Source organism: Gallinula chloropus (genome assembly GCF_964237585.1).
Source record: "Gallinula chloropus genome assembly, chromosome: 27".
NCBI lineage: Eukaryota > Metazoa > Chordata > Aves > Gruiformes > Rallidae > Gallinula > Gallinula chloropus.
Genome location: NC_140112.1, coordinates 6,686,646 through 6,705,993, shown reverse-complemented (window position 1 = coordinate 6,705,993; position 19,348 = coordinate 6,686,646). Strand labels below are relative to the sequence as shown.

The following is a 19,348-nucleotide window of genomic DNA, read 5'->3' as shown; positions in this document are numbered from 1 at the left end:
AGACTATGGGTCTGTGAGCAAAGTCTGGTGCAAAGAGGAAGATGGGAAACCATGTATCATCCTGGCCAACACGAGTTGGGATGCTTCAGGGTATCTCGGGACACCTCTGCAAGGCAGAGTCATGATCCAGGATGAAACCCAGAATGGGACTGTCACCATCACCATGGAGAACCTGCAGGCCCAGGACTTTGGCGTGTACTGGTGTGCGCTTTATGAACACAATCAGCTTTTCCGAATGGTGGAGGTTACGCTTAACAGTTCTGGGGGTGAGTACTGACCTGTAGGGAAACATGGTTGTAGATTCCAGACTCACTGTCCTACTCATTGTCCTCCAGTCTCTGCACTGTCCTGCTTACATCTCCTCCCACATCACATCTGGATGCGTTCCCTGCCCAAACCCTACATCATTGTGCTGTCTCACACCAACCATGAGATGGAATAGCAGCAGAGACCAGAACTTTGTGCTTTGTTGCTTCTTTGGTACAATAGCTGTTTCAGTGATTTTCACAGAGGTGCTTCTGTCCCTCATTCTCACAACACCAGTTCTGTCCCCTTGTAGCAACTCATCCCTTGGCTTTCGAAGCTGTGAAGGGGACATCCTTTAGACCCACATTTTAAAGATCTGTGACTAGTAGGTTTTCTTTCAGCACGATGTTTTAACTCTTAGGCACCTGATTATGGCAGATCAGCACCCTCCCAGCCTGTCTGGAATGTGGCAGAGCAGCATATGGCAATCCAGAAGATGAGAGGAAATGGCATAATTCTCTAGGAGTAAATCCTCATGCATGGGACTGAATGCAGTCTCTAAGTGAGCAGGCTCCTGCACTTAAAACCTCCCCTGGGCATAGAAACAGTCCTGGAAGCAATTCTTAGAGCTGAGTCTTTCACAGACAATGTTCTTTGCTTAGTTTTTGCAGTTCCGTGTCTGCTTAAGCACAGAGTCATTACATACTTCGTTGCTACCTAAAGGTCTTTGCCATAGAGCCTGTCTGCTTGCTCTTCCTTCTGCCATGCACTGGGGGGGTACACAGAGAGGGGCTCCTGCTGAGCTCCTTGCCCTTCCCTCTCACCTTTGACCTTTACGTTGCTTTGCCTACTGCCAGCAAGTCTGGATGACACAGGTTACAGCCTGGCAGCTTGTCTGTGGTGTGTGTCATGGCAGGAATGGAGTTACATCCGTGTAGTGATAGCAGGGGAGTTTAGCTGGTAAATGCAAAGCAGCTCAGTAGTGACTGTTCTTCTCTTCATCTTTGTGATTGCAGTATTGGGTGAAACACCTTTGTTAGGTACCCCAACAATTCCTTCTGTCGACAGCACAGCACCGAGGTAAGGCCTAGAGAAAGTCTCTGAGCTTGAACACAGACAATGGTTATTAATGTCTTGTCCACAATCCCTCTGTCCTCCTGGGAAAAGCAGTCTCTGGGCTTTCTGAAGACTCCTCCTCACTGAGGAATTGGGTATGGCAGGTGTCCTTAACGAAGATGTCCTCTGCTCTTCCAGCTCCTGCCCAGGAAGAAGGACATTGATAAAATCAAGTCACACCCTTCTGGAATGTAGTTGCCTATCTAATTTTTTATCCTTATCTCTTTGAGCTGTGCTATTTGCAGCAATAGAAACCCCCAGATTCTGCCCCTAAACCTCTCTGTCCCAATTTGCTCCCTCCTGTCCATGGATATTTAACAGTGAAATGGCTTGGCTGCCATTCCAACTGAAATCCTTGGCTGCTATTTTATCCTTCTGTTTATGAGGCCATTAAAGGTAAAGGATTTTCTTCCTCTTTGGACATCTGCTGTTATCAATGCTACAGCAGCACTGTACAATTATATGTCAGCATCCAGTGCACCAAGTGCAGGAAAGCACAGGAGGAAAAGACTCCTAGAGAGCCTGGAACACACTGTGCTCTGAACTTTGAACAGTTACTCATTTTAAAAGCCTGGAGAGTAGTTTAGAAAAAGCTCAGGAGGCATAGCCAGGATCATAGCATTACTGCAGGAGAACAACACCCTCCTTCCAAGTGCATGCAAGCTATTCCTGTCCCATTTTTGGGGTAACTGATTGGTAATGGGCTGTGCCAGCATCTGGCTGTGCTACCATCTAACACTGTTAACTCCTTTGCTCTCCTGGCTTCAGCTCAAAGATGAAAACCATTCTAATCTCTGGGGTCCTGAGCATCCTGTTCGTCCTGGTAGTCATCAGCTTGGCAGCAGTGTGCATCAGACAGCGCAAGCAGCTGAAGAGAAGAGGTATGTGGAGACTGGTGATGCCTTGTGCCCTAGTCTGTCCTAAACAGAGCCTTTTCCACTCCAGGTTAGCCTATTCCCAACTCACCGTGCCCTGGAGAAGATAGGGCTGGTGCAGCCTGGGAAGCCTCAAGGCAGGCTCCTTGCTGTGATTTCCTCTCACAATAAGTCAAACAGACTTAAGTTCCTGCAGACTCCCCCCAGGACACGTCCCAACACATTAGAGGAGAAGTAAAAGCAACCAGGTTCAGGGTAGATGGGTCCCTCTGGCACACCTGTTGTTTCTATCACTGGGCAATCCCACAGCCTTCCCCAGAATTCCTAAAGCTTAGGCAATATCTAGGCATTTCACGGACTTCTTTACTTCTAAAACCTCTCATCTTGGCTCATTCCAAAGGTACCAAACAAGAAGATGACGTCTATGAGGAACCAGAGGACATACAGGTAAGGAAAAGGACAGATTTCCCTTACGGTACCTGAATCATTTACCGACAGTCTGTGAGGAGCTGGCTGACCCAGCTGATGAGGACCCTGCTGCTCATTTTTGGTTGTCAGCAGAAGGGGAAATAGTATTTAATGTATCCAAAGAGAGGAATGTTCTTAGCTGGAGAGAGAGAGGGGTGATTATTAGAAGGAAAGTCCAGTTGAAAAAAAAAATACACCATGGAGAAAATGGTAGTAATTTCTGATAAATTAATCAAAGACTAGAAACTGAGTTTAGACAATGAGATTGTAACCTGTAGCAAGGAGAGGTGTTGAAGGAACAAGTTTCTGTTCTTCCACCTATTCAGAAGGTAAGATTTTTACATGGCTTCTTTCATCCTGGGAAAATCTTGGGGTTTTTTATTAACTGCTGTGGCCTGGCACTGAATCATCCTAACAACTGTATTTCCTTTTCCTTTTATTTTTCCACAGCTTGACAGCACTGAAAGAATAGAAAATCACAAGGATGACAGCAAAGACTTAAACTATGCTACCCTGAGCTTTAAATCCCATCTGGCCTCTGAGGAACCTCTCTACTGTAACATTGAAACAAGTGAAGCTCACGGGAAAGCCACGGATGAAAATGTGGAATACGCCACCATTGCACTCAAGCAGTTACCAGAGAATGATAAGGGATGAAGAACAGAATCCCAAAGCAATCCAGAAACGGGAGAAAATAATTGGAATACAAAGTGGGAATGGGGAGTAGGTGTGTGGACAGACACTGGGAAAGCTCTTTGTTTTTGCTGCCTTATGTTGCCTGTGCATTTTGAGATCTCCCTCCTATTAGAGACCAGTAGAGAATTTTGCTGAAAATATGTAGATTCTCTTGGGTCAGAGAGAGGTGCTGGGTAATTCTTGAATCCCTTCCTTGCACGTCTGCTTTCTTCCATCTTCTCTTTGGAGGGGCATATGTGAAGAACTGACCTTTTGATAAAGAGCAATATTCACCTGGACATGGATAGGTTTGGTATTTCAGTTATGTTCTCTGGTAGAAACTGTATCCTGCCCTGAAGGGTTCAGCCCCTATGGCCAAGCAAACTCATTCCAGGGCTGTAGGGATAAAGCTCTACCCTTGCTGTGACTGGGTTTGTTTGCCATGTGCAGGCAATATGGATTATAGGAATAAACAGAACCAACATCTGCCTGAAGGCAAATAGCTTGAGGGTGTATTGCAACACAATGACATCCTGCACTGCACTTTGCAGACAGGACTGTGCTGTATGAATCCAAGCATCAGAAGGTCTTGTTGCCTCAAAATGCCAATGGTGCCCAGAAGTAATAAATAAACTCTTTTGAGACAAGGAAAAATTCCTTATAGCCTTAATTTATCAGTGTGCTTGGGTAAGAAGCAAGATCACAGAATAACATAATAGAATCAGAGAATCTTTAGGGCTGGAAAAGACCTCTAACATCATCACGTCCAACTGTGAACCCAGGACCACCATATCCACTAAACTATGTCCCAGATTTCCATGTGTACACGTTTTATAACACCTCCAGGGATGGCAACTCCACCCCCTCTCTGGGCAACCTGTCCCAATGCTTGACAACCCTTTCAGTGAAGAAAATTTTCCCAAACTAAAATTTTTTAAAAGCCCCTAAATTTCCTTAATTTTTTTTCATAAGATGGTAAGAGGCTTTCAAACTAAAGCTAAATGTTTAGCTTTAGATAAGGAGTGTGCATGCTGGAGCTTGGGAGGGAGGAGGAAATGAAGGTGATGTCGTGTGTGTAAATACCACTCTATGGAGAGTAGAGGGTTGTGGGGTGGGTTCAGTGCAGCTGCTGGGGCTTACGCTTTGAGGGATGAATTTGCTCTCAGGGTCATCCACAGCCACATTTATACAGTCCTTGAGGCCTCTACATTGAAAACAGAATGAATCAGCAGCTGAAATCTGAAGTTACAGGCATGGATTCCCACGTGTAGCTTGTGCAGACTGCCCTGTCCTTTGTCCAGCAAGCTCTGCCTGGCCTGCTGTCTTAAACCCTCTGCTCCCCAGGAACACACAGACTGGGTGCTTAAACCAAAGCAGTGTGGAATGAAGATAGACAGGGAGAACCAAACCTGAGTATTTCTGGAGAAAGGAGAGAAGGGAGCAAGGGTTTGCAACAGAAGGGTGGACAGGGCACTGGGACATTTTTAAGCAGAATTTTCCTTGCTGCACTAACTGCAGGGATGAGCCCCAGGACAGACAGACATGAGGAAGGTCTGTACAGACAGTAGCACAGCACAAGAAACTGGTAGGCTCTGTGAAGAAGTTGTAGGAAGTGTGACAGACAACAGAGAAAGAAGGATGAGCATAACAGGGCTGGTCTGAACATCAGCTAATACAACAGAAGGGACATGGTGGTAATTAGGAGTGGGTTATTTACAGATGTAAAAGCCCAAGTGAGTCAGACACACAATGTGTCATGGATCTCTGATGCAGGTTGGCAATTTCTAAGAGCACAGAGAAACACTAGACTGTCTGGGATCTCATCAAACCCTGCTCTCATTAATATAGTCACACCATAAACTATCAAACATGTTTTCCCGATGCATTTGATCCCTGGCCTTCACTGTTATGAGGTACCTTTGTAATCTCTTCAGGAATCACTACCCAGCCAGCCTCAGCTGTAGCTGTGTGCAGCACTGTGCTGTACATCAACCAGCTCCTCCCAGCCCGTTCACCAGTGCAGTTGGTTCTTTGGAAGCTTTTTGAAGACCGATGCAAACCAGCATGCCAACTTCCAGCACTTGTTGTTTTCGTGGCTGCACCGTGGAAAGCAAGTTTTTGTGGCCACTTCTAAAGTCACAGGAGAGCAGAAATGCATGTGCAGTTTCATGGGAGAGCTCACCAGGGCCTTGGAAAGGGCCAGCATTACTTCCCCCTCTCTGCTGGAAATCCTCCAAATTACACATTTGCTGCCTTTATTTGGCAGTCATGTGGTGAGTGATATGAAATGAGTTTGCTGGGGCTCAGCTCAATTTCTCCAAAAGACTGGAACCCTGGCACTTTATTTGGCTACACTAAGCTCTGCCGACAGGTAGCAAATCGAAGGGGCCTGAAGTGCTCCCTGTTCACACACCAGGCACATCCAACAGGCTTCTCTGGTTTCTTCTGTGCAGCAGAGAAGCTGATCTGGTTTTTGAGATTCTTTTTCAGAGTTGACATGGTTAACTTGAAATGAAGGAAAGAAAAAGAAAATGGTTCTGGAAATGGTTCATTCAGGCCAGGATTCCTCTAAATATTTGCTATTCAGTCAGTCAGCTACACTGGAGCAAACAGTGGAAGAGTAATAGTAAAAAACACTTAGTTCAAGAGAGACATTTTCAGGGAGACAGCTACTTCTGATCAAAGAGAATAGAGATTTGTGCTCACTGGAGCAAGAATGAAGAAAAACTGTAATCAGAGAATTTCTGGATGCTGTAAAATACCATTTTCTTGAACACTAATGAGAGGAAAGAAAAAGAAGACACTTTTATGAATAGATAAACTTGTAGGTTTATCTGCCTGTTAAGAAGCAGATAAGCACACAAGATAAGAAGCTAGAGTCTATTGGTACTTGCATGGAAGATCTCCAAGTAAATAAATACATTAAAAAACCCAATAAACCATCCACAGCCTACCAGTTTGGTGAAGAAGGCTCCTTTAACTGCAGCCCTGAACTATGGCTTCAGTATGGCAGGGCTGGGCTCGGGATCAATGCCCCCATCCCTTGATCTTACATCCTTTCTTCTAGGTACACTGTAAAAATGTCTGTGTTTCGCACAGAAAGCACCTCACAGCTTCACCTAGCACAGTGTTCTTGTCCTTCTGTCCTTGGTTATATGTTAAATAGCAATACTTCATGCACAGACTCTTCTAAACCTCCTTTTCCCTAAAGAAAAAACCCAAGATTATGTCCTTGCCCTCCCTTCACCCTGGTGATGCTGGCTGAGCTACCTGCAGCCTTGATGGAAGCTGCCCTTTCCCTTTGAGCTTTCCAGAAGCTCACCCATGCAGAGCTTGCTTGGACAGCCTGCTCTGGAGGACAGACACCCTTGCAGAGCTCACGGGGACTCCCAGTACCATGGTTTTAGGCCATCACATGATGCTCTCTTTCAGGCTGTCTAGACTGAATTGTGGCTGTGAGTGGGCAATGCTGATGCCTGAATTTTCAGCCTACAAGAGATGTGCCTGTCCCTGGTGAGTTGCTCAATATGCAGGACAAAAAAGATGCCAAGTTCCTGTGCTCATTCCTTCTGCAGAGCAAGGAGGGGGGACAGCAAGCTGCTCTTGGGCAAACGCCCTTTTCACTGTTCTCCAGGCTCCTCTCTTGTCCCCTTCACTGCTCAGCTGACATGGAGAAGCTTGTGCACCTCATCTTCTTGGTCTTCTTGTCAGGTAAGAAAGCCTACATGGCCTTGGGGTTAATAGATAGCGTAAAGGATTGGGGGAAAGCTTGGTCTCTCCATGAGCCTCATATGAGGTGACTGATAATGCTGTGGGAAAAGGCTGCACAGGTTTTGAGACACAGTAGCTTTTTCCAGATGGAAAAGCATCTTCCTTGCAGACTGCTGTTCTTTGGAAGGCTGATATAAACTGATGGATAGACAGTCTCAGTGCCTGCCTGTACACTGCAAGGTTCAATGCAATGCAAGCAGAGGGAACCTGGAGCACTGGAGTGTGTTCTGCACTCTACTCTTCCCCTCCAGGGGTGTCAGACTCCTTCCTCCGAGTTTGCTCTTTTCCCTTAACTTAACAAAGGGCCAGTGGTGTTGGGAGTGCTCAGCTCACAGGGATCCTTCTGAGACAGCAGAGGAAACATTGCTGGCAAAGTCTTGTGTGCCTTCTCTGAATGAAATGTGACATTGCAAAATCCTGTTTGAATTTGCAGGGCTTCAAATATAAATTGCAGCACCTAGGGTTCCAGAGGAGGGAAATCAAACTCAATGAAGGGGGTAGCTCTGAAATCCTGGGCACTCTTTTGAGCTCATAAAGCAATAATCATCTGAAATGATGAGCACAAATGATCAGAAACAAGGCACAGGACCTGGTATTCCCAGCTGACAGCTTTCTGTCTCCAGCCACGCTTTGGAGATCCCCAATACCTGAAGCAGCACACAGAAAGGCAACAGATTCAGGCTTTGGGAGCACAGAAACCTGTCACAAAAATCCAAATGGGCTTGAAAAAAGTCCACTATATTTTTTTGAGTAGCACAAAACAAGGAAGAGGACCATAAATAGTAAATCATCTGTCAGCAGAATTGTTTGAAAATATAATGACACCGAGTTTTCTACAGGGGCATCAGCAGATCTCTAAATGCCATGATTCTGATCAAGAGAATTTTTGGCAATGCTCTTTCTATCTAAAATAAAAATAAAATCCTGGGGCTGAGCTAAGAACTGAAGGAGCAGCACTGTGGGTGAGGAGGGGTCCCCAAGAGAAACAGGAGAGGGAGTTAAAGTTTTTAGAGGGATTGCAGAGGGCTGAGCTGAACATGCCGTGAGGTAAGTGTTGACTGCAACAACTGAGAAGAGCAACATACCAAGCTAATGATTGTAGGTGTTGGGTATTTGGACATCACAGATCCTTTTTTATGACTTCTTGTAGTAAAGCCTAAAAGACCTTTTGTTGTTTTGGGTTTTTTTTAAGTTTCCAATTCACTCAGAGCAATTGAAATTCTTTTAGGAACAGTTACTAAAAGGCTTGGCCAGCACAAAGTCCTCACACCAGCCTTTTTTTAAACTTACTTCTGGCTTATCATTACTTATGGTTCCACAGAAAGCACTAGCCGCTGGTTTTTTTCACCAGACATACAGATTTCCACAAATACCACACTGCACTATCTCTGAAAGTATTAATAGCTCAGACTGTCCCTTCTGCCTTTGCCTGCCATAAAGAGGAACGAAAATTAGAAATAAGGAACTGAGGGGAGGAAGCAAGCAGCCAAAGATCAGCTGTCAACATGGTTAAAATGAGTAGAATATTAAAAGATAGGGTGAAAAAATCTCTAAACTCCTGGATTTAGAAAGTAGGAGTGGGATTAAGAAGTAATCAACAGAAGAGCTAGCTGGACACTGGTTTGTAGGTGTCACTTTGAGTCTAGCTTCTCTCTGGCTGTATGAAGAGCCTTAAAACACTTGCCCTCACTGAGAACAGTGTTCACTGACGAAGCGGTTTGATAAGCTCAGTGGAGCCCAGCCAGACCTCCACACCACCCAGTCCCCAGGGTGGACCTGCTGGCTGCGGTTCGGGCACTGCCGTGTCTCACCGTGTGCCCCGTGCCGCCCCGAGGGGGATGGGATGGTGACACTGTGCTAACGGCCGTGTGGCTGGAGCGTCCAGCCCGCTGCCATGAATCAAATTCTCTATTTTCCCTTTAGATATGGTTTTGATGGGAGTCTTCTGCAGTTTAGCAGTACGCTGTGGTGTTTGAAGATGTATCTGAAGGGCCCTACAAGAAAGCTGGGGAGGGACTTTTTAGAAGGGCCTGGAGTGACCGGATGAGGGGGAATGGGTTTAAATTGTAAGGGAGTAGATTTAGATTTGATATTAGGGAAAAGTTCTTCACTGTGAGGGTGGTGAGGCCCTGGCACAGGATGCCCATGGAGGTGGTGACTGCCCCATCCCTGGAGGTGTTCAAGGCTGGGTTGGATGGGGTCTTGAGCAGCCTGGGCTGGTGAGATGTGTCCCTGCCCATGGCAGCGGGTGGGACCGGATGATCTTTAAGGTCCCTTCCAACCCAAACCATCCTGTGATTCTGTGAAAATGGGGGTAAACTTCATGGGCATGTACTGCAAAGGACCTTTTCTCCAGGGTCAGATCTGTATCTGTGAACAAAGGCAAGAGCTTAAGACCAAAGCCAGAAGCCACAGCTGCCTTGCTGCAGCTGTAGATGTTGTTAGGTGTTGCAAAGCAGGGGTATTTCACCAAGACTAATGAGAGTTATGGAGAAACAATTTGTCATTGTTGGGTACAGCTATGATTTTATGAGCTGTTTGTAAAAAGAGCTGTTTTAAAAAGCAAGACAGCTTGCTGGATGCAAACTCAATCTACCTGAAGGCCCAGCTTCATGCTCCTCGGGACCAGAGGAAGATGCAAATCTATATTTAATCTCCTAACCATGCCAACAAACTGCTTCCTCTTACTGCCCAGAAGCCCAGTGATTACAAGCATGATGTGGATCAACTTTAGGCTGCAACCCAGCAGAGTCACCACAGGGCCAGAAGGGAAGGGGAGGACCAAAGTTTCCGGAGCTTCTGAAGATCTGCAAATACCAGAGAAGCTGATACCTCCTTCTCCCCTGATGCCTCTCTTGTCCCCCCCAGGCAAGAACAGCTACCTGGCTAGAGCCAAGTAACAACCCAGTCAGAGGGAGCACTACAGGCACAGTTCAAGAAAGCCTGACCTTTCTTGTTCAGACACAGCACACTGTATCTTTCATGGGGGAAACAGACAGGTGACAGCCCTACAGTTGACAGCAGCTGTCACCAGACTTGAAAAAGAGGAAAATTTAGTGTAGAATGAACATAGTGGTAAGGTTTGGTGGAAAGAAACTTGGCTCACCACTTCTGCCTTTTCTCCTAGAATCCTGTGCTGCAGAGAACATCACTATGGTGTATGGAATGGAAGGGGACACTATTTCTGTCAAGTGCACCTATAACCCCTGGCAGCAGCGGTGGAGAGAAAAGAGTTGGTGCAAGGAGATCGATGAGACCAAGTGCCAACACGTGGTGAGCGCCCGACGCTTCTGGCTGCCATTCCTGAAGAACAGGAATGGCACCACCTCCATCAGTGACAACGTCCAGGAAGGGGTCCTGACAGTGACCATGAAGCGGCTCAAGAAGCAGGATGCTGGGTTGTACCAGTGCAAAAGTGACTTCCTGGGGGAAACAAATACCTTGAGAAGGGTGCAAGTGGAAGTGCTGACAGGTATGTCTCAGGGCTCTGAGTTTCAGGAGTTTGTGATTTCCTACTTAAATTTCATGTGTCTGCGGATGCCAAGGCCTCACTTTAGTAAACATCTATAATTGGACTTATTCTAAGAAAGTACTGTCTCTCATTGCCTCTCTCTAGTTCCTGATTTACAGGAACATGACCTCACTGTCACAGGACATCTGACACATCATCCCCTTATTGCTACCAAAATTAATTCTCTAGTACATGGCCAAGTGCCCATTCTCACGCTGGTTATCTGTGCCTTGCTGGGGCACTAGTGTTGGTGATACCTACAAATATTACCCAGAAACATCTGCAGACTAAACTGTTCTGCTTCTGTCATCAGCTGTCCTGGAGACCCAAATGCCAGAGGAGCCTATTGCTGCTGTGCAGAGCATCTCCAGGTAAGTGACAAAACTCCTCACCCTGGGGTTGGTAGCCTTCCGAGGACCAAGGCAGGTTAGCACTGGCAACCCCATTTGAAGCTGAGAGGATTACCACCGCAGGCGTATGACAATTCTCAGAGCTGCTGTGTGGTTTCTAAACATCAGGTTTATCCTAATCCAGAAAACAATGCTTCAGTGCCAAGCTAAACTCCTGCAGATCATCATTTATCCATATGTGAAATAACTTCTTATAGCTGTTCTAACCCATAGGCTCTGCTGTGCACAGGTAGGGACTGCCAGTTGCAGGAGATCTTGCCATCTTCACATTGAACCACCCCCTTCATTGTTGTATTTATGGTTCCCCATAGCATCCCTCCTGAAGCTGATTTCGTTGTCTTCTATATCGCTGCTGGAATCCTGGTTACTAAGTTCATGGTGGCTGTGCTGATGTTTATCATTGCCAGCAACAGGAAGAACAGAGAAACAGAGCAGAACCACCCAAACCTCAATGAGGAGCAGGTCCTCCCTTTTACTGGTGATCTTGCACATGAAGGAATCAGCCCCTCCTGGGAGAGCACTGCTTAGAGCTAAACCAAGGGGAATCCACAGGAAATGAACACCAGGCATTTGCAGGCAAAGCAAGAAAAGGATTGCCTATTAAACATAGGTATCACTGATCCTATCACTCTAGAGAGGGAATGTCACCATCTACCACCTCTTCTCATTGGCATTGACCAACTTTTTCCAACACAACTGAGCTGAAAAGATGCTGCCAGCAACACATGAACCTAATGGAAGAGGACAGGATCGAGGGCCAGGGGGAAAGGAGGAATGTGAAGCCAAGAGATCCAGCACAGACTTACCTATGTGCAGTGATGTTTCCCCAGGCATGGAAAGGTGAGAGAGCTCTGCTCAGTTTTCCCCCAGCTCATTTCTAGGCCAGAAATTTGCTGCTCTATACCCTACTGGCAAAGGCTTTGTTATAAATGAAACTACAGCTACACCAGTGAACATAACCAGAACTTCAGGTAACACGTCTCAACGATGATGTGCTCAGCAATTCACCCACACCCACATGATGTAGAAATGGACAGACATGGTTCTGTCTTAAATCTCCAAGATGCTTCTCCCATTCATTGAAGATCAGTCTTCTTTTTAAGGTGTCCTACATATCTCCTCAAAACACTCAAATGCTTCCCCCAAAAGCATGAAATATAAGCAGAACTAGATACTATATGTTGAAAGCTAATACTATTGTCTAGAAATCAGCTTTTGAACTGAGATGTGGAACTCTCTATAGACTGAAGCTTTTGACACACTTTTGGCAATGCAATGCTCTGCTATCAGCATCCACACCAGCAGGCAAAGCTGTTCCAGATACTCATCCTCAGTATCATTCCACAAGGGTCTAAACTGAACTGAGACCCATCAACTTCATGTCATCTCAGAGCAGTGCCAGGTGAGATATTCTGTCTTTCCCAGGTGATGAAGACTAGCTCCCAAAAACTGCCTTGGACAGTGTGGATCTCTGGTGAATAGTCACTGTGGAAAGGCATAAAGAACTGCTGAACATAACAGAAAGTGATGTGAAGACAACATGCAGCTCTGAGGCTGCTTCCTCATTTCTCAAATGACTTTATGAACAAAGAATGAACTGTGTCTCTTTGTTTTTTCTACCTTTTCAAGGGGATGTTACCAATATGTGATCATTGTTCATCACTTCCCAAAGTGAATCTGCATTGAGCTCTCTCAGGAAGACCCCACACCCAAGGACATTCACATTTCTTTTCCCTGCACTGCCTGCAAAGCTAAATAAAACCAAACCAATTATCTGACTTAGTGTGGATTCATGATAAAGAGCTGCAGTACACCAGACCACGACATGTCACCCAGAGAACAGGTAACACTTTGAATACACTGGTGTGTTTATAATGTACAGAAATGCTCTGAGCCAGCTGGGCACATCCAGCCAGCTCCATTTAGCACCACACAGAAACAGCAACTGGGATCATACCATGCATGGCTCTTCTCTGTCTAATTTAATTTCCTCTATTTCCAGAGGGTAATTTAGTCCATACACAGTCACACACCACTGCAGCTGTACTAACACAAACGTAGCTTCAGTATTCCCAGGATGGTACTGTGGTGCCCAGCTAGATGTGCTATAAAACCAGGGAATCATAGCTTTAACTGGGAGATCTGGGTCCTTGTTGCAGCTTCAACCTGTTCTGAGACCTCAGGCAGGGCCACCCACCACCTCTGTGCTGGCACAGCGATGGTTCTCCATCACCTTACAAGGGTTTTGGGAACAAGGGATGTAAGACTTGCATGTAAGTGCAAAGCAGCAGCAAGGATGAGCACATCTGACTGAAAGCTGCTCTGTGATATTATCAAGGTAGCACTAGAGACCAAAACCACCTATTGCTAAATACAGCTATCACCTCGACAGCAATATATTGAAAGCAAAAAAGCAGCCTGTAAGCATTATGCAGCCTTCCTACCCAAGAAGTGGTATTAAGATTGGTAAAGATACTCTCAGCCACTCCAAACTGGCATCATCACTTTAGGCAGCGGGTGACAGTAAGTGACAGAGCAAGTTAGCTTCCCCTGCAACAGAGAATTTCTCAGTTACAAACAAGCCCTGGGATACATTTTTTCCTCTATTCCCTAAACCACTTTCAACCTCAGAGCGGAGCAGTTTCCAGCCCTGCTGTTCTTGCTGGCACTACCAGGTAAGGCTCAGAGTGTCTTCATTTCCCCCAGAAACAGGACATTGCATGCTGTCACTTAGTAGAGCACTTCTTACTCAGGCTGTTTATAGCCAGGCACAGAACGAGTTTCCCAGAAGTGAACGAGGGGAGGAAATCCTCAGCCTGGCATCTGCTTATTTAAATATTACAGGCTTTTGGGTTCTCATTTTTGTTTACAGCAGTTCTGTATTTTGTCCAGAAACTGAACTTCATGGTTGGACATTTGTCTCCAGCTATTGTGAAGTTCTCAGTCTGAAATCACCTAGAATACAGGCAGGAAAACCCGTGTTTGTTGCTCTCTCCTGCTACATTATGGATCAGGCAAGCTGCTATTTGCTTTCTCATTGCGAATAAACACCGAGTCCACAGAGAGAAACAATAGGAATACAAATGAAAAAGGGTAGTGGCACTGAGGCTAAGCATAGATGTTTGTTTAGGTAAACCTCAGAGATCCAACATGAGCGTCCCTGTGGTATAAGCTAAGAAAAACTGGCATACTAAGCTGTGACTAGTTGTAGCATCATTTTCTTCTTTCTTTGGAAGAATCATGCATGGCAGGAGAGGACACCCAAGTGTTTCTGCATACAGGGGGAGAGTCCTCCAGAGCAAACTGCTCATATGATGTGCACAAGAATTTACATGAGAAGAAATTTTGGTGCAAGGAGCTGTCAGAAAAATCTCGAATTCCCCTTTAAAAGCAAGGATTAGCTTGACCCGTGCACGGCACCGTTCAGCTGCCCCGGATACGCCCTGGATGAGGCTGGTTTGCTGTGATCACAACAGCATTTCAAGGCCTGAATTCGGGACGTATCAGTGTGGGGATCTGCAGAATGTTCTGCTGCAAAGGATACGGATGGTGGTTTCACTTGAGAGGGAGCTATGAGGTCAACAGTGCACTGAGGGGAGACAGCCAAAATAAATAAAAAATGATGTGTCGTTTCCATTTCGTTTCACAGCAGAACACGGTGTATCTAGACACAGGGATCCCACTAGAGGTTACCAAGGACAAGGTAAAACTCTATTATATGGCTCAATATAGAAGCACAATAGGTACTTAGATGTATCTAGAGGCAGAAGTGGCCAGGAAATTATTTCTGCTGTATGACATAAAACTGTTTCAAAGGGGGAAAAAAAGAATATTCTAAGGATTACCATCAGACAACAATGAATATAATTTTGTAGGATTGTATAAATTAAAAATCAATGGGTTTGGGAAAGAAATATTTCAGTAAATTGATGAAAAAATTAAAAAAACCACCCAGACTTGCTTCTGCACAACATTTTCCATTCTGTTAAAAGGATTTTAGAGTCACACAGAACTGAGCTTTGGTAACTCACATAGAAGACTTGTGAGATGGAGAGACACCACCTTGAACACACGTGTGAGGCATTAGAAATATGCTGAGGTGGCTTCATGTCCCAGCACAGGAGTGGGACGCCTCAGGGTCTTGTGGAGCACTGAGTGTGGGTTGTGAGAAATTGTGCTGTTCATCACTTGTAAATTTGATTATCTTAGGGGTTTGTTTTGGTTTGATTTGTTCTATAAAATTATCTTTATCTCAACTCACAAGTTGGGTTTTTTCCCTTTTCAATTTTCAATTCTCCCCTCCAACCCATCCCACTTGGCAGGGGGAGTGAGCAAACAGCTGTGTGGTTGCTTTAGCTGCCTGCCCAGTTAAACCACAGCACCTGCCCAACCTCATCTCCAGTGACGACCCTCCTCAGAAAGGGACTGCTTCTTTCCTTGTCTTCTCCAAGTTCTCTTTGTGCTAATGTTAGCTCTGCTCCTTTCTTGGGTGAGATGTACACCACCACAGGGGCTGTTTTTTCCTGTCCTTTCTCACTTTATTGAATCACCACTCTTTTTTAGAAACTCTAAGTCTGTATTTCCAAAAATAAAAGGAACTCCCTGTCCCCCCACTGCCCCTGTTCTGTGATAACCAAATCAGGAAACTTCAATGTTTTATTTGGTGCAAAACGGTGTCCTGAATTAGATGTCAACCTATTACTAGAGGTAACTCTGATCAGAGTATCCTTAAAGTAGGAAGGACTGAAATGATGAATGACTTCTCACGGAAGATGATTAGAGTGTGGCTGAACAAGCTCCAACTTAATGACTCAGGAGAATATCATCCCAAGAGCCATTTCCAGGGGAGAAACAAACTAGAGAGTAGGATCACGCTGGCAGTTTTGGGTGAGTTAATCAAAGAATTAATGATCTGCTGAAAGTCAGCAATTTCTTACCACTAGACAAGAAAGATTACAGGTCAACATTAAAGAACTCTTCTCTTCTGAGCCTGGAAATTTCCTGAGACACAGGTAAGTCCTGAATTTCTTTCTTTTAAACAGATTTTTGCTACATACTAATGAGAGAAATAAATTGCAGACAACTGGTGGGGGGCTCAGCTTCATTGACTAATGAAATTTTACATATACATCAGCAGCTGAAAGAGACTCCAAGCAATCTGAATCTTTGCCTGAGTTCATCTCTTTGCCACTACTCATTAATAACCATCTGGATTTGCATGTGGAGGGGAATCACATGACACATCTGGTTTCTAAGATGCTTCCTTTCTATCAGGTTTGAGTGCCCAAAATAAGCAACTCAGGGTTTTTTTTCATATCACTTTCTAAAACGGTTTGAATTTTCATGGCTGGTCTGTCCCTTCTATGAAACTTGCCTTCTGCAGGAGCTGTCCTTATTCCCCTTTTGTCTGTCAGAGCACCCAAAACCAGGGAAAGTAGAAACCAAATCTCATTTGTTCTTCTGCACATGATATAATCACTGAATAAGTAGGTTTTCCAAGGCAAGTATCACGTATTTTGCAAGAATGAAAAAAACACAAGACAACCACCACCCAAAGGGAAGAAAACTAGAATCAGAGCATGTCTGTTCTTGTCCTACTTCCTACTAGCTCTCTCTGGGCCTACACTTGATATTTTCAATTAGAGACACTGATGGCAGGTACTCTCCAACTACCCCCACAAAAGTCGCAGCTCTTACTGGAGGAGCTGGTTGATCCCTTTCCTGTGATTCAGCTGCAGTAACTTACCACCTTTTACTGGTAAACAGCACAGGAGGGAATTTCTTGTAACTCTGGACTGTTCCACAAACTGGAGAGCAGGACTTTTTAGCATGAGAAAAAGTGACCAGGGATGGATTGATGTGGGAAAATGACCTGCACTTGGGTTTTTATGAAGAGGAAAATTTGAACGGGGATGCAGATTTAGACGCCATTTCATTTCCCACAAAGATGGGGAATGTTGCCAACACAACAGCAGTAAGGGTCAGAGGTGCACAACAAAGACTGCCAGACTCTGTAGCATCCTGAATGCACTGCACGACTGGAGGAGTGGTGTGACAGACACATACATACACACACACACACACACAGAGCCTTCCTCTTCTGCCCTAGAGAGTTTGGTCCAACCTCCCCTGGTCCCTTGAAAAGCTGCACAAGGTTCCTGTCAGTTTCAGGAGCTCTAAGTGAGGCCTCTGATAAAGACCCAGTTAACGGTCCTGAGCAAAGACAGACCATGAGAAGGGCTACTGCATCCTGATGAGGGATGCCTTTGAACTCTGATAGCGCTGCAAAGGACAGCAGGAAGAGGATTCAAACTCCTGAGTATTCCCCAGGCTTGCCATGTGCCAAAAAATTACAGCTGGGATGGATCCTCCATGGCTTAGATCAGCACTGACCTCATGGAACCACGCTTGTTTAGGGACACTAAATCCCCTCCCAAATTAATGATGCACCTCTGGAACTGTAGATAGTAAGAGAGATACCATGCTTTTCCCTGAAGAACCCTTTATGCTCCTGTGGGCCTGAATCCCTCCCTGTCTACAACTGCTCTGATGGCTACTGTTAAACTCCTCACTACTTATGTCAGAAGGAAAAGGGCAGGTAAAGCTCCCTAATCCTCATTTAGTTTTCCTGCCCCTACAGCTTGTAGGGTACAAGTCCCCTGACCGTAAGGAAGGTCTGTTCAGAGCAATCACTGTCCAGAGGGGCAACGAGACCGAGCTGAGCAGGAAAAGGGATGGACTTTGGGATCCTTCGGACAAGCAGAGAAATCCCACATGCCTAGTGCTCTGTTTGCTCTCTGTCACACAGAGACACTGGCTCTGTGTTCACCACTCATAGGGGTTATAAAGCACATAGAACCATCCATCCTATGGTGGATGAGTAGAAATGTAATAGAAAATAGGTAATTTTGATAATTAATTGGCTTTCAGTAACATCACCAAACGTTCCCATCAAAGGAAAGCTTATTTTGCCCTGAATATTTAGTGTGGAAACTGTTGCTGCACCTTTCTACCCAGTCCTTTAAATCTGAGGAAGTATTTTTGTGCTTTCTACATTTCCTGAGCACACATTTCCTTTGCCCATGCACCCTCACCCCTCTTCCCTAGCTTCATGATACGAGGGGAAAATATTTGTGATTGTAGATGAACTAGGACTAATGTTCAGGAACAAAAAAATGCTGAATTTCTCTTTAACTTCTCATTCTTTGTGGTTTCTGAAAAGGAGGGAAGAACCAAAGCAAGAACATCAGATAGGGAACTGAATGATGGTACAATATATACACTGACATAAGGCACCAGCCTCAGCCAAGCCTGAAGATCACAGAATCACAGAACGGTGTGGGTGGGAAGGGCCCTCAGAGCCTCCCCCAGTGCCACCCCTACCATGGGCGGGGACACCCCAAAACTTCATCCAGCCTGGCCTTGAACCCTGCCAGGGATCCAGGGCTTCTCTGGACACCCTATGCCATGGCCTCACCCTCACAGGGAAGGATTTCTTCCGAATATCTCATCTAAATTTCCCCTCCTTCATCTTCAAGCCATTTCCCCTGTCCCATCACTCCATGACATACATCAATATCCAGCCTTCACCAGAAGTTTTATTCCACACTCAGGAACCACCAGGCAATTCAGTTTTCTCAGGGTCTGTGGAATATGCTACTGTTATCTCCAGAGTCACATTCTGGGACTGAAAAGAAAAAAGCAAGTCCTCCAAAACAGAGCAGCACAAAGGGCTTATTCACAGAATTGTGATGAACTACACTAGAACCAATCCATTTGTAACTAATGCTGAAGTTGGATGCACACTGGGTGCAAGGCAGAAAGCAGCTGAATGAGGCACAGGGATGCACAGACTTCCCTTAGAAATAACTGGATTTTTCTAAGAGTACAGCATTGCAATTCAGCTCTTGGTAAGCACATCTAGTGGGAGCCTATGATGTATTTACTTTTTCCAAAGCACTCTATTTTTAAGTGGCAGGCAACTATAAACCCAAATACAGGAAATTGGTTCTTTCTGGTAGCAACTGATAGAGCACCAGAGTGAACAAAGAGCTGAGAGATACAGGAACATGCTTCCCCTTAGACTTTCTTCAACAGCTCACTTAAATACTCATATATAAAATGTGAATTATTGCTAATGGTAATAGTGAAGAATCTGCTTGATTTTCAACATATGAGTTGTTTCATGAACTTTGATAGAGACAAGTAATGCATTTGAATCACAGAGTCACCAGGCTGGAAAAGACCTTTGAGACAGACTCCAACCATACCCATCC

General features: G+C 45.2%; 1 protein-coding gene and 1 pseudogene across 2 annotated transcripts; both read left to right on the top strand.

Moving 5' to 3' along the window:
* Positions 1-6,907: 6,907 nt before the first annotated feature.
* LOC311201559 (triggering receptor expressed on myeloid cells 2-like) lies at positions 6,908-11,600 on the top strand (the record flags this gene model as incomplete). The annotated part of the gene is made up of 4 exons (XM_084275968.1): positions 6,908-7,091; positions 10,279-10,623; positions 10,976-11,033; positions 11,384-11,600. The coding sequence occupies 4 exons, from the start codon at positions 6,908-6,910 to the stop codon at positions 11,598-11,600; spliced, it is 804 nt and encodes a 267-aa protein (XP_084132094.1).
* A 304-nt stretch (positions 11,601-11,904) lies between these two features.
* Positions 11,905-18,763, top strand: LOC311201462 (annotated as a pseudogene). The gene is made up of 5 exons: positions 11,905-11,912; positions 13,704-13,747; positions 14,309-14,432; positions 15,715-15,959; positions 18,558-18,763. The product of its transcript is annotated as an uncharacterized misc_RNA (transcript).
* The last annotated feature ends 585 nt before the right edge of the window (positions 18,764-19,348 follow it).